Source organism: Tachypleus tridentatus, chromosome 1, assembly GCF_004210375.1.
Source record: "Tachypleus tridentatus isolate NWPU-2018 chromosome 1, ASM421037v1, whole genome shotgun sequence".
Taxonomy (NCBI): Eukaryota; Metazoa; Arthropoda; class Merostomata; order Xiphosura; family Limulidae; genus Tachypleus; species Tachypleus tridentatus.
The window spans coordinates 63,523,858-63,539,028 of record NC_134825.1 but is presented as its reverse complement, the minus strand read 5'-3'; the positions used below and the strand labels follow the sequence as shown (position 1 = coordinate 63,539,028).

The following is a 15,171-nucleotide window of genomic DNA, read 5'->3' as shown; positions in this document are numbered from 1 at the left end:
CGAAATAGGCACTTGCAGCTTGAGAAAATAATATAAATTAGAGACGGCTGACGCAAGTAACCCTCGTGTAGTTTTGCGAGAAATTCAAAAACAAGGAATCCTTGTATTATAATTGTATTTATTCCGAGTTTTTCTTTATTCTGTATATCTGCAGACTTCAAGTAACATGTGACCGAACGTTTATCATATTCTAATAGCTTTGTTCTTTTGTTATTCTCTCGGAGATACTACCTGTTTCGTCTGTGAGTGGCTTTTTTGCAATACTGCACATTGTGTTGGGGTGTGGATAACAGAGTCCTTCTCATTTGGTTCATATCTCGAGGTTATGACCTCACTTTTTGTTCGAATGAGAATGGTAAACCGATACTTTTCATAAACTGAAGATTCTTTGATTTTAAAAGACTGGTGTTGAAAAGTGACCAGATTGAAGGAGGAGTAAGTAAAAGCGATTATCCCATGTAACACACACTCTGTTTGCGAATCAGTAAGGTTTGTTAACTTTACGCATTACCTTGTGTACCTTCTATTTCTTCCTCAGACTCAGTTTTTCAAAGCTTAGCGTTATTCTGTAATAAGTATACAGATAAAATCACGCATTATTTTGTGGATCTATCCCATCTCTCTTAAATTAAATCGATTTAACGTGGATATACTATAGAACGGACATGAAGAAGAAAAGTTTGGTTTCGTGACTGTAGGCTATCGCAGTGAAGAGTTTGCTGTTTCTGCTGAATGTGCACTGCCCTTTACTAGAATTCTCGAGTGTTACGTTTTAAAAAAAGCTTCTTAGAGATGGAAATGGAACTTTTTAGTGATAAGTACTTAAAGCAAGGTAGGAGATCTGGTCACTGAAAGTAGAGTATTGTATAAGAGAGTGGTTAAATATAGGAGATGTCCTCTGCTGGAGTCAGACTTTCACTGTTGTTGTAAAATTCAATAACTTTAGCTTCATTACAACTGATTGCTCATGAATAAGAGTTACCAATGTTTGGTGCACTCAGAATGGCTACTTATGCTCTTACTATAAGGATCAACTTCAGTGCAAGAGAAACACGCATGTATGATGATAATTGTGGTGGTGTGACACCTGGTGATTCTGAGATCAATTATAATGGTCTGTGCAGGAGTCCCAAGTCAATGCCAATCAGAGTAACCCAGTCCTACTTCTGACCAAAGTCGCCTGACAAAGTTAAATACAGCTATTTCACCAATATGTGTGACTTTGGCCACTGAATGGTGAAGTTACTGAATCATGGATTGGTGATAAACTTCTCTAAAGAGTCTGTAGTCACGCGAGGAAATGGATGAGCTCCTATACACATATCAGAATTCTATTACTCTAGAGCAGGAGCTACCAATCATCTGGTCACTGGGGTCCCTGAGAATACCCAAAACACTGTGTTCATGAAGTAAGGACATTTTGATCAGGTAATGGTTAAGAATTTGTGAAGTGGATGGTATGATCATCAGGATTCTTCATAACTGAAGCAAAGCAGATCACTCTGTAGTCATTTAAAGTTACAGTGAAGGAAGAATTGAAAGATTGTCTGAAATTTTCAAGGCAATTAAATACTTTGAATACCTGGACTTCAAAACAGGCTTTGCAGTACCTGTTTCTAAGTTCAGATAGTCCAGCCCTAGACTCCATGAAGCAGTTCAATCTGGAGCAACTGCTGGGCTATGTGAAAGAAATTTCTGAATGGTACCAGCTATTCAACCCAATGGATAAGAGAGCATATTCATCAAACCAAGTTCAAGACGTTTGAGATAGAAAAGAGAAATATCTTAGAGATCTTGACCACAAATACATATGACGTACATTACTTACCTGTTCATGGAACAATGGTCTTCCTAAATCATGAGGATATCATTATTGATAAGTTTGTGAAATGTTTAACCAAGTGAAAGAATGTGGAATCAAATTGGTTACAAGAAGGAAAGAAGCCTGAATTAATAACTGCAATGAGATACCATCCTATTTAAGTATGCCAACGTCAACGTCATGCCAAAATCGAGCCTAACAGAGGGTTAACCAACCAATCACATATCCTGGCAATGTAATGTAATCACAATGGTTTCCAGTGAATTACTAGGGCTATTCTGGTCCTTACTATATTTAATATGTTAAATTGTCTTCCAATTCTTCCATCAGGTCTTCTTTCAAGAATGTAATAGAGAAGCATTTGATTTGCTTGTTAAATGTTATGTCACTTTCAAGTGAGCTCCTCATACCTTACTTAGATGCAAAGTAGACATGTTGTTAGCTTTGGATGATGGTTCAAAAAGTCCACAAGAACCAACAGAAGGTGGTGAATACTACTGCAATAACTTTGGGAAAAAAAAGCTCAAGTCCAGTATGACCATCAGTTTGGAGAAGTGCAACAAACAACTTTCACCAAAATGGTGAGAAAAATGAATAGGTCATGGTACATGCTAGTTGGAATACAAGGGTAATAGATAAAGTTCCTAGCTGGCACAGGAGTCGACAAAACTCTGGTGATTTTCTTAGTATATCAGACACTCCAAATAAAACCACCACTCACACCAGTTAACAAAATCTCCTTTCTAAGAAACTGATATAAACGTAATGTGAATGGAAAAGTCATGCTCTCATTATGTCTGAAAGGTTTCAGACACAGACCGAATGTTGTCATCACCAATCTTGAATTTGGCATTGCCATTCATGAGGTTAATGTACTATGGAGCTTATCAATCAGTTACGTCTGTCCAACCGGTGAAATGATGTTTTATAGAAGAGCCATTTAATGTTAGCTATATCAATAATGGACTGCGCGATTGCATGTGGGAGAAGAAATCACTACAGCTTCACTTACATAATTGGTGTTCTATGGTTTACTACATATGAAGTCTAGTGGGTCAGTGCTGTGTAACGTATTTATAGGACACACTAATGAAATAGGATATTTCATTTCCAGAAAGCAAGGAATATTAGCTTGGGTTGTTAACTGTACGAGGAGAAATGAAGTCCCTGGAATTTTGGACAATCAGTTATTCAGCTGCATGCTTAATTTATCATTAGCACCTCAAGAAAAGTAGAAGTAACCAACCTAATGATGGAGTTACACTTGTCAGTGCACGAAGAAGCAGCACACCGTCAACACATACTTTTATTAATGTTGAATACGATATTCAATTTGGCAACTTGTGTTTTTCGTTGAGGTGCACAATCAGCGTAAGAAATATTTATCGCACTTAACTTCCCTTTAAAAGTAAAGTGGATAGAAAAAAACAGTTCTTGATGTTTCTTGTTAATGGCGCTCTTCAAGGCGGATGACGTCACTCTCTTTTTTTTGTTGAGGTGCACAATCAGCGTAAGAAATTTTTTTTCAGAATTGCACGAGTTCAAATTGTCTTTTACATGAAAGGTTAGTTTTGCTTGTCAGTGTACATGACAGCGATTGATGGACTTTTATTCCGGCACACAACGTCAGCACACCTCTATAAAATACACATAAACTATACTGACGTCATTTCCACTTAAATGAGACCAAAATATTCTAGCTGTCTTTTATGTAAAAAATATATATTACAAAATTTTCATTGACACTAAAAATGTGGCGTTACAGACGTTAAACCAGAGTACAAGCACACATAATATGGATTTGTCTTTGTTGAAGGGTTTTACTTGCCAGATTTATACATATGTAGTGTTAGTTGAGTATTTTATCAAGTCACGGAGTGGCATTTCTCAGATTTTTATTTAAAAAGCATATTGAGCAAAGAGATAGTTTGTAATCAGAAAAAACAACAAACTTTCGTATCAATGTGAGTCAAAAATTAGAAAATTTCAAAAGACTTCATCTCAGATGATGGTTGATGGGACAGAGCTCTCTAATAGGGAATATGTTCCCACACCATTTTGGTGGACAAGCTCTTGATCAAGTATAGGAACACGAATTATCCACTGTTTTCTCGTTTTTGTAAGCGTTTTTTGTGTTTAACTTTCGGGATGGTCGATTACAAATTAAGACAAATTTTTAGTACTTGGAAAAATACAATTCCTGCTCTTAACATAGAGAGATAAATAGCTTAGTTTATGTTGAAATTTTTAAAACTGTTTGGATATATCTGCTACTAAAGGGCCTACTCATTCTCGCATATAAGAAATCTTCCTTGCGCAACATCTATTTACTTATGGCTGGGTTGTGTGTGCCGCTTAGGTGTTTTTCTATGTTTGTAGAGGTGTATTTTTGGTTCTACAATTTACATTCTCTGGTAACATAACCGAGTTTAATGTTAAAAATGCACGAAAATTAAACTTTCCCCAGTTTCGCTTCAGACACCAATTATAAGACACCTGCTCTCTGAGAGGAATGACATTACTATATTTGTGTATAGAATGTCACTGCCATACTCTAATTTCAGAATGCCTTATCTACAGAGATATCTTTAAAACAGATAATTTCAAATTGTATTTTTTCATTTCGAATTGCTGTCCGATGTTCTGTGGACGTATATTTGGAATATTCTTTGGTTTATTACATAAAGATAAGTTGTTCTTTGTTCGTCTTCGTATCCAGTCTGTTTATTCGATTCAGTGAAGTTAGATTTTCAAGTTTTGACTCTGAGATGTTTATACTTGTTACTCGTGGTTATTACGAGAAAGGCAAACCAGAATACAGCACTCCTCCTGAGAATGTTTTTTGAACAACTACATTACAAACTGAAAACAACAGTACAGTAGCTTGAACATAAATTTCCATTATTAATGTAACTCCTGATAGTAAACCTCACTGATATTCATATATATAAACACTACAGTAATTAGGTTATTAATAAACGTGATAAACTAAAGCAACATTAAAATTTTGTAAAACCAAATTTTTCTTATATTCATTTACTGTCCCTAAACTGTCTATTCAAAACATCTTTTTCTTTCTTCTTTAGTATGAAGATAAGATAATCTCTTACACTTTATCATCACTTATAATTTTGTCACTAACAGTTTTCTTCAGGTGGTTGACTGATGGGATTCACTGATAGCTCCATCCACGTTGTTACTTTGAAGGTGATCTCAAAAGAATCCTGAGCTTCCCAAAAGGTTGACTTGCTTTTGACAAAGGTCTTTTCTGAAGCTAACCAAAGATGATCATCGTGGTTTACATATGTTTTGGAGTACTCATCTTTTGGGATTCTACTCTATTGACTTTGGTTGTTTTCACCAAACTGTTCTTCCACCATTGTTGTAACTAGAATATCAAACACTCCTGGTATAATTCTCATGTGGTGGTATAACTCTGAAGTCGTATAGAGTAGCTTTCTGCAACTCCCAGCTTTTTTATTTTGGAACTTCTTGGACATTTTCCGTTGAGATCAGTTACTTTCTTTGCTTCATTCCTGAAAATAATTTTGCAGCTTTTGTTTATGAACAACGTTGCAGGATAAAGTGAACAGAATAGTGATAAGATTATGAATACTATTGTTCTGTATCATTTAGTAACGAAAACAATTAATGTATCTGATATTATTTATTAACCCATCAGTGTTAAAGTAGAAGAGCATACAAGTTTCTAGATAGTTTTCATATTTACAACCTTAATTCATCAAATTTGTGATGTTTAATAATACGAATCACGTGAAGTTTATTTCTTGAAGTTAGTTGATGTTATTGATTTATACTTATTACTTGATTCAAACTTATTCACGTAAAATAAACTGAGTGTGATGAGTAGAAGCGATTTTTATTTTTCATTTGCGAGATTTTTAGTTACCAACGACGTCCTAATCTATCTGTTGACAACATATCTAGTAGGCAACTATGCTCGATGTTCGTGTGTGTGATTTCTATTATAGTTTCTAAGTGTAGTCAATATCTTTGTGTGTGGTTTCATTTCTAGTTATCAACAATGTCTGATATTAGTTTATCCGATGACATATCTGGTGACTAGCTCTTCTAAATGTAATGTAGTTTCTTCCATAAGTTTGTTTGTTTGTTTTGAATTTCGTACAAAGCTACTCGAGAGCTATCTGTGCTAGTCGTCTCTAATTTAGCAGTGCAAGACTAGAGGGAAGGCAGCTAGTCATCACCACCCACCGCCAACTCTTTTACCAACGAATAGTGGGATTGATCATCACATAATAACTACCCCCACGGCTGAAAGGGCGAGCATGTTTGGCGCAACGGGGATGCGAACCCGCGACCCTCATATTGCGAGTCGCACGCTTGGCCATGCCGGGCCTCTTCCATAAGAACAAAAGAAGTTATAATATGCCTTTAAAAAAAAAAAAAGAAGAAATAAATATCTTTTTAGGATAGACAAGATTTATCTTTTTTATATATATTTGTAACACTAACTTTTATTGAACTGAATCATTCATCAACTAAGCTTAGTCATTTTTGTGTTTTACTTGTGTTAATAGGTAACAGAGGAAATTTTCATTCCACAGAGACGTTACATTATCAAAATAATCTCCCTCTAGTATATAAATTAAGAATATAGCTTATAACAGTGAGACAATTCATTAAATGTTCTATGTTTTATAATCAATTATATTCACCACTATAATTATTCCTTCAATTCCTATTATTTCTTGACATAATTCCCGTAGATCCCCCCCCAGTGGTTCAGCGGTATGTCTGCGGACTTACAACGCTAAAAAACTGGGTTTCGATAACCGTGGTGGGCAGAGCATAGATAGCCCACTGTGTAGCTTTCTGCTTAATTCAAAAACAAAACAAAAAACATAATTCCCGTAACTCACGTTATATATTAAAAACCTTTCATATATTAAATTTTTTAAAAAATAAATTACTTTAATATGTTAGCACATATTTACATTTGATCAAAATGTCCACCAATTAAGTCAATTTTAATTATTCTGAATTATTATTATTATTACAGTATTAATTCCAAAACTAGATGAGATATATTAATTTAATTTTATTAAATAATACATAGATAGTAATACAAAATACTGACCAAGGCCATATGCATAAATGGCGTCTTATCTGCCACATGGATTAAACAACTAAGTTAACATTTCCTTAATGTTCCAGCACAATGGTTGAATATATTAGATTAAATTCATTCTTAAGAATCTCTCCACGTCTTGTCATGCTCTATATGATAAATGCAGGTCTCTATAAAAGATTCCATCACAGAAGACTCGGTTGTACTGTTGTTATATAGTTAAACCACTTTATTCCTTCCTGCATGTTTTCCATAATCCATCTGGTCTACAAAGAAATTTGTTTTCGGAACCATTTCAACTGTCCACATTCGGAAATGTATAGGTCACATGCTCAACAAGTTGAACGGTGTGTATTTGTATGAAATATCAATAATATCCATTCCATTTCCCAGCTGCTTGAAGTAATGTATGAGTGGAAGACTTCCAGACAGAGATGCTCCTTGACAATGTTGGGTTCTATTGTCTGTGAAACATGGATGTCTTTGCCTCTGGCTTTCATCTTTGTGGCTTTTCAACTGCTACAAGTTGCTGCACTTCATTTACCATGGTTGTGATAAGAATTATTGGTTTATTTCTAGATGGACCAGGCGCCCAAGGTGTATGATTAAAATCCACAGTTTCATTAGTTATGCAACACGTGATACATGCAACACTGACGACATTATTACATATTTCCATTTTGTGAACTAAAATTTTAGGGCTCTGTGTGATTTATGCCTGTTTTGACCAAAATGCACCATGGTTGATACCTGCATACATGCCTACTTAATTATATATTTCTTCACTATCACTCTCAAGCTTTTAGAAGCACAATTTTTATGGAAATTATTTTCAGAGAGAAAAGTTGCTACAACAGAAAACTTAGATTAAATTAATGAAGACTGCCACAGATTTATTTTTCAAGCTATTAATCATTTGCTGTTATATGTTTGTTATGTTAATAAAAATGTGTGTTTGGATGACTTAAATATGAGTCAGCTTATACTACACAATGTCCATAACCATTTTACACTACTTATGACACTTTCTTCAAGTACAAACTTATAAAAAAAAATATATAGAAAAATCGATAAAAAGGTAAAAAAATTAGGTAAAGCAATAATTATTTCACCACTTTAGTTCAAAGCATAATTTATGCCACTTACAAATACAAGTTGTTTTCAAGCAAAGCCATACAAAGTAAATAAACTTAAAATTTTTATTAAATGATAATGGGTATATTTTAATCCAGTTTTTACAAAAACTCTGTTAATTAATAACTTAAAACATACATCATACCAACAAGGTAAATTGTACATAGTTACAGATCAAGTTATAAAAAGGAAAAGGTGATTATAAAATGCTTCACATAACGTAATCAGAAAATATTTCTGTTGAAAGTAACTTTGTTTTCACACAAGATACAAATAAAAATTCATGGCATTTGGTTTTTCTACAAATTCAGCTTTTCCATTTGTAAGTTTATAATCAATGAGTTTATTACACGCTAAAATTTAAGGACTGAATTCACAAACTGTTTTTCATTATTACGTGTCAAACATTTCTCACTTGGATTTGGTACTGATATTTTTAAAAACAACAAAATGTTATCCATTTTTTGAAATGGATTTCATTGACTACCTAGAATGAGTAAAATCATACAGAAAAATGAAGTGAATGGAATAATGATGTAAATAACTTACTAACCAATAAGATGAAAATTAATACTTTTAAACTAACACAAGCACACAGAGTGGTGCCAATGTATGTATGATATAACATAGTTTAAAGATGATTTGAAAAGGTAATGAAGAAAATTTTACAACCTGTCTTTTCTTACTAAGTGCCTAATTATTATCTTTGACTTAGTTTTCTTACTAATATTTTAAAACACAACAACAAAAAGTTATCCATTTTGAAATGGATTTCACTGACTGTATAGGATAAGAAAAGTCAAACAGAAAAATAAGATTATGGAATGATGTAAATAACTTACTGACCGATAAGATGAAAGTTAATACTTTTAAGCTAACCCAAGCAGTAAAAGAGGTGCCATCACACGTGATATAATAAAGTATGAAGACAGCTTGAAAGGGTAAGGAGTGTGTGTTTTATAGCAAAGTCACCTCAAGCTTTCTACTGTGTCCACTGAAAGAAATTGAACCCTTGACTTAACTTTGTAAATCTGTAGACTTACCAATGTTTCACTGAGGGATGAAAAGATAATGATTTTATTACAAATATGGTAACAAATGTTAAACTGCCCATTCAATCCATCTTCAAACTTTGCCTCAAAACAGGTTCAAATTAAATACGTATATTTATTAACTGACTAATTATTAGATAAAAATAATAATAAATAGTATACCATTAACAGTACTGACTAAAGATTGCAACTTTTTTTAAACTAACTAAATTTCTTCAAATCAATATATTTTTACTCAATCAATTATACAAAAAACTGCCTTCATCTTCCATCTTGTATTTATCTCAAAGATTAGCAGAAGTGTTAGATCTACTTGTTTTTTAATAAAGCATGGAAGTTTATCTGTTACAATTCAGTTAAGTTTAACACTTATTTTCTGATATCATTGTGACTGTATGCCTTCCACGACAATTACTAAAACCCTACTCTATACTTTGATTATTGTTTTTATTTTAATCCATAGTACTAATTTGTCTGAGCTAATTTAAACTTTCTCTAAATAAAATGTTTCTGGAGAGAGAATTTTCATAGTTAATTTAACTAATTGCTAAGAAGAGAATTTGCTCACTTAAGGTTTTATAAAGTTTGTTTGTTTGAAGTTAAGCACAAAGCTACAAAATGAGATATCTGTGCTTTGTCCACTATACTGAATCTGGATTTTAACACCTGCAAATGTACTGCTGTACCACTAGGAAGGGGGCTTTATAAAGTAAACAAAATGAAAAACTTAATGAAGCCATATAAAGTTTGTGGCCTTCAAAAGTAACCTATGCTGCAAAATATCTTGATTTATTTAAGACAGACAAGTATTGGTGAACACAGTTGTAACAAAATAAATCACAAAAAACCACCTTAAATTACAATACTGAAATCAAAACATTACTGTTCACTTTAAACTTATTTTCATTTTTCCTTGAGTACTTAACTTAAACAAATGGAAAGGTCACAAGTTCAATTTCCTTGAAAAACTGCAAATAGCATACGTCTCCAGATTAAGAGAAATGTTTATTTTTTTTTTCTCATTCCTGAACAACAACAAAAAAAAGTTTGTACTAATTCATGTAACCAGTGAAGACCTTGCCAGTATCTAGCAACAAATGAATATCACATTACTCATGGGTTATACTGACTTCAAATACACTCTACTGATGTATATAAAAAGTATAGAAAATACTTCTCAAGCAAGATTTTCCAAACATTACATATATTTCAGGTTACTAACTCTGACATTCTTTGTCTTTCTTATCATACTAAGATAAATGAACTGTATTCAACAAACTTTAATATATTATTCCTAAACCATATAGTGTACTCAAAAGTAAATTATATGGTGTAAATAATAATATAGTAACATGCATTTAACATCTGCAGGTATGTTTAGAGAAGTAGCTAGAAATCTCTGCTAAAGGCATACACTTGTATAATTCCTAATTCTTCACACAGTCATTACATTCTTCATTGTTAAATCTTAAGTACAATTTTTCTCCTGCACACAATATGAAAAGTAAAACATAACCAAACAAAACTATATAAACATTCAATACTCCTTTCTTACAGTTCATATAACTACATGAACCAGCAGTTGACACTATACATGTAAAGAAAGAACAATGATATAAATACACACACATGAAACTATGATATAAACAAATGGATATACCATCCATAGCTTAAGAATTACTGTATTTTATTACAGAAACTATTTTCAACTCTCAACATTAATCAGAATTATAATATTAAGAGAGAGTTACCACAAAGCATTACTTTTATACAGCTGTACCTGAGAGATGGCATAAAGATGTATCACAGAGGATTTTTGCTACAAGGATATCAAAAGCATTACAATTTCAACTTTCTACATTAAACCAATCATAGCTGAATATCTATGTACACAACGTCAGATTTAATGACAAACTGATTGACATGGCATTCTGCATATTGACTTGAACTCTTATAATTACAAGCTACAACTTGCACCATTGAGAGACATCTCCAAATCTGTTTATAGCAATCCATTTTAACTAAATTAATGAAACAAATACTTGGCCATATTTCTTCTGAGCATTACTTTCTGAGAATATTATTAGAGTTGTATTGGGTAAATTTACAAGAAATCAATATCAACACAATATACAAAAAAGTACAGTTTGGATTTAAACGTAGGCCAATCAACTCATACTGTTTCATTACAATAAAACTATCACTAGATAAGTCACAAAAAATAAAGTAGCTACTTTTTATTGCCTTGTGCTCATGATTTTGAATGAAATGCATGGCATGTATAAAACTCTCACCTATTCCGTGGTCTAGGCTGTACATCTTGGCCACTGGTCAGGTACGACTAATAACATCTTTATTAAGCTACATTAAGTGAGCACTATGTGAATATCTACTGGAATGTTAAAACATAATACACATTTGTCTCAGTTAAGCAGTCTCCATCATGTTACTTGATGAGAGCTAGAGGTTAGATCATGCATTTCAACATGAATAGTAATTTTATTGGGGTCCTGATTGGTGGGGGTAACATCACCATTAGGGGGCGAACCAGAATGACTACGCGAAAACCCCGACGAGGAGGAGAAGGTGATGAAGTTGCCCGAGGAGTATTATTCTGTTCATATGGCACAAAAATTCTCACGGCATCTGGTGACTGAGTCCTCGACTTTGGTGGAGATTGCTTGATGGCAGCCACGACGCTTTCTGCGTAGTCCACATTGTCATATAACGAGAGAGTTCGCTGAAGGTGGTCAGGATCGAAACGACTACTATGGGGAGAGCTGCTACCATCCCTGTCATGATAACGAGTCAGAGTGGTGTTAGGGCTGGAGAAGTCTGAGACAACAGATAAGTCTGCTGCCGAAGTTTGTGATGTTTCTGCAAGAGAATTTCTGGAACTCAACGGGTCAACGATGGAACTACCGTCATCATTATCTATGTTATCAGAGCTTTTTGATTCTCTCTGGAGAATGCTGCTTGAGTTGTAATCACTAGCGTTCAACATTTCTTGGTTCTTCCAGATAGTAAATTGACTGCCATTTGCTATCACCTGTACAATTAAGAATACAACTTTTGATAAAACAATCCATCAAACATAATCAGAATAAACACTTACTGATCAAGCTCCAGACTAAATCTTCATGTAATACAACAATTTCCTTATAGTAGATTATGACAGCAAAGAACAAACAATTAAACAAGCTCACCATAAAAATTTGTAGTCTTCAAAAAGCTGGTTTACTATAGGAAGATATCTTGACAAAGCTAAAATATTGGTATTGAGTGAATGATTATCCAAGGTTAGAAAAGACTTTGTTTTACACAAATTAAACATGTAATGTTCATATAGAAAGTGTAAGACCTATTGCATAAGATGTATAATTCATAACTGGCTGTCAGCTTGCTATAAGATGTAATCAACATTTTAGTATTAGAAAATTAAATGAGTCAACATGGTGACTTTTGGGGGATCCAAAGTAACAAACTAATATACCTTGTCTTCACTTTCTTTGCTTCTTAAACCAATTTGTTGTTCTATAGGAAGTTCAACCATTAAACCAAAGGGTTTCTGTGGAAGTTCATGAGCTGGTCTTCTTCCTGGAACATGCAACTTCTGTTTGCGTAACTCTTCCACAGAAGCTGTGAGGGCATCCACAGCAGCATCATCATGGTAACCAAAGTCTTGTTCAAGTTTAACTTGCAGAAATTCCACTGTTTCTTCCATCCCCATTTTTAGCAATGTTTCTAAAGTGTAAAAGAAATATACATTTCAGCATACAAATTAGAATGTTTATGATTATTCAGCATTATGAAATACTAGTTAACCCATTAAATAAAATGGTTAAATCACAATAACAGAATCTCTGAACTTGAGTACAACAATAAAATTAGTCCTTTCAGTAAGTTTGCTAACAATCAAAATTTTCATTTCATAATGACAGGCACCAATGATAGTTTTGTAAAAATATCTGAGATGGACAATTTATTTATAAGGTTTCTGTATATGTTTACATTATTTAGAAACAACAATGATGAATGAATTTACATAAATGCCTGATGTCTGATTTAATAATAAATACTTATGATGAAATAATCATTTTAAACAACTTACTTCTGTGCAGTTTGAGCAATGTGTATGACATGGCAGTGAGAACCATTTCACCCTCCAGTATATAGATGTCCCAAAGCCGAAGAGTTAAAGTAAAGGGAACCTGAAACAGTTTTATATTCAATTTATAAATCTTGCTTGTGCCTTACCATATAAGAACCAAGTTACTAAATTAATCCTGACAGATATAAAAATTCATAATGATAGAACTCAAAATAAAGAGTTGGCTATCAATCAAATACTGAACACTATTTCTCTGTGACCAGTTATTCTTGCACATGTTTACATTGTTCTGTTGTATATTTAATAGTAAATAATTTAATAAAAAATGTTTCACAAGATACACAAATTAGCAGCTTGTAGTACTTTGTGGGTAATATAATTTGATAATGTAACACAAATTGCATATGCCACAAGTTATTTACAGTTTGTAATGGCATAAACAGTAGTTAGAAATGGTTCAAAGGACAATCAAAAGAGACAGTAAAACAATAAAAGTTTAGTATCAAGAGATGTATACTGTTACAAGCTTAAAGGTACTTGGAATAAACAAATATACTTCCATGTTAAAATTTGAAAAGTCATCCTAGAAATAAAAGGTAATTGACTGATCCCATTTTGAGGTAGGGTAAATAAAATAATATACGAAATAAAGTTTTGTTAAAAAATAATGTTTTTAAGAGGTTTTACAGTTTAGATTTTAAAGATAAGAAAAAGTATTTTTAACATTAAAATTATTTTGGAAAAGAACTATTCAAAACAAATACTCAGTATATTCGTGAATAAATTTTTATTTTAATTAAAAATATTTCTTAATTTTTTCTTTGTGAAAAACATCAACTGAAAGATTGCCAAATTTTGTAAATATATACGCTATATTAAGAGTTAGAAATATTAAATCTAAAAAATTTTAGACAAGAACAAAAGGGTCATGCAGTTAGTCAAATAGGCCAAACCATGATGATAGAGTTAATGAGGAAAAAAAACAACCAAAAGTGTACGTAGCACATTATGAAATGTTTATAAATGGATTCAGGATCATCAGTAGATGCTGCAACAGGGAAAAGTTATGGATTGGAAAAGTAGATATAAAGTTAAGGGGCAACTGTGCTTACAACCAGACTGTTGTTCTTTACCCTCCATACAAACAAATACTGGCTTTGTATAGAAATGAGAAAAATAAGTATGGGTTCACCAAGATTATGCTTCCTGTTATACCATTTAGTTGACTGTCACATACATCACGGAAGTGAAGAAAATAGGTATTAATGCTATTCCATATAAAAACACAATTTAGTTGTTGGATGTAGCACCTATGGATTTTTATGTACTTAAGACTATTGAAAAAGATGCTAAGAAACAGTCATTCTTGTACACAGCAGATCATAAAAAGCCTGCAAGATGAATTGGTGTGGTGAATTTTCAACATAATAGACTTACAATGAGACATTTTGCTAAATAACCTGCTGCACTGCTATTTTCAAGACGTACAGTTGTCAGAGCACATGTGGCAACAAGATCTGTAACGACTTGTGCGACTCCAAAATTGTTGTATTACATTTGGTCTCTGTAGAAAGGGTAACTGGCAGTTTCCATTCAAAATAACTAGATGACAAATGGATCATCAACATATTTTAACATAAAAGGTTTCAGTTGTGGTGACTATCAAATTTCATGACAGTATTACAATTACTGTTATAGATTGGAATATTTGAGAACTTGTTATCATACTCAAACTGATAAATTCCCTTTATTACAATGCCATTTATACCTGTGGCAAAGGTCAGAGTTATTGGTACATCAGATGAAGTATAAGAATAACAAGGGTTTATTAGTGGACATAAAGACAAAGGATGTTAATGGGAATTTGTTACAGACTAGATACTGAAAAAATTAGTGAGAAACTTTGCAGTGAAATTAATATTTCAACTGTTAATAAAGTCAT

At 32.8% G+C, this 15,171-nt stretch overlaps 1 protein-coding gene across 5 annotated transcripts in view; it reads right to left on the bottom strand.

Annotated features, from left to right (window-relative positions):
* Positions 1-8,117: 8,117 nt before the first annotated feature.
* LOC143250443 (USP6 N-terminal-like protein) overlaps positions 8,118-15,171 on the bottom strand; it is a 60,853-nt gene continuing 53,799 nt past the window's right edge. For all 5 annotated transcript variants that reach the window (XM_076500995.1, XM_076501020.1, XM_076500986.1 and 2 more), the window contains 3 exons: positions 13,230-13,329; positions 12,612-12,862; positions 8,118-12,167 (listed from right to left, as the gene is read on the bottom strand). In XM_076500995.1, the coding sequence (XP_076357110.1) occupies positions 11,586-12,167; positions 12,612-12,862; positions 13,230-13,329 (933 nt within the window). In that variant the 3' untranslated portion in view covers positions 8,118-11,585. The remainder of the gene's footprint in view (positions 12,168-12,611; positions 12,863-13,229; positions 13,330-15,171) is intronic.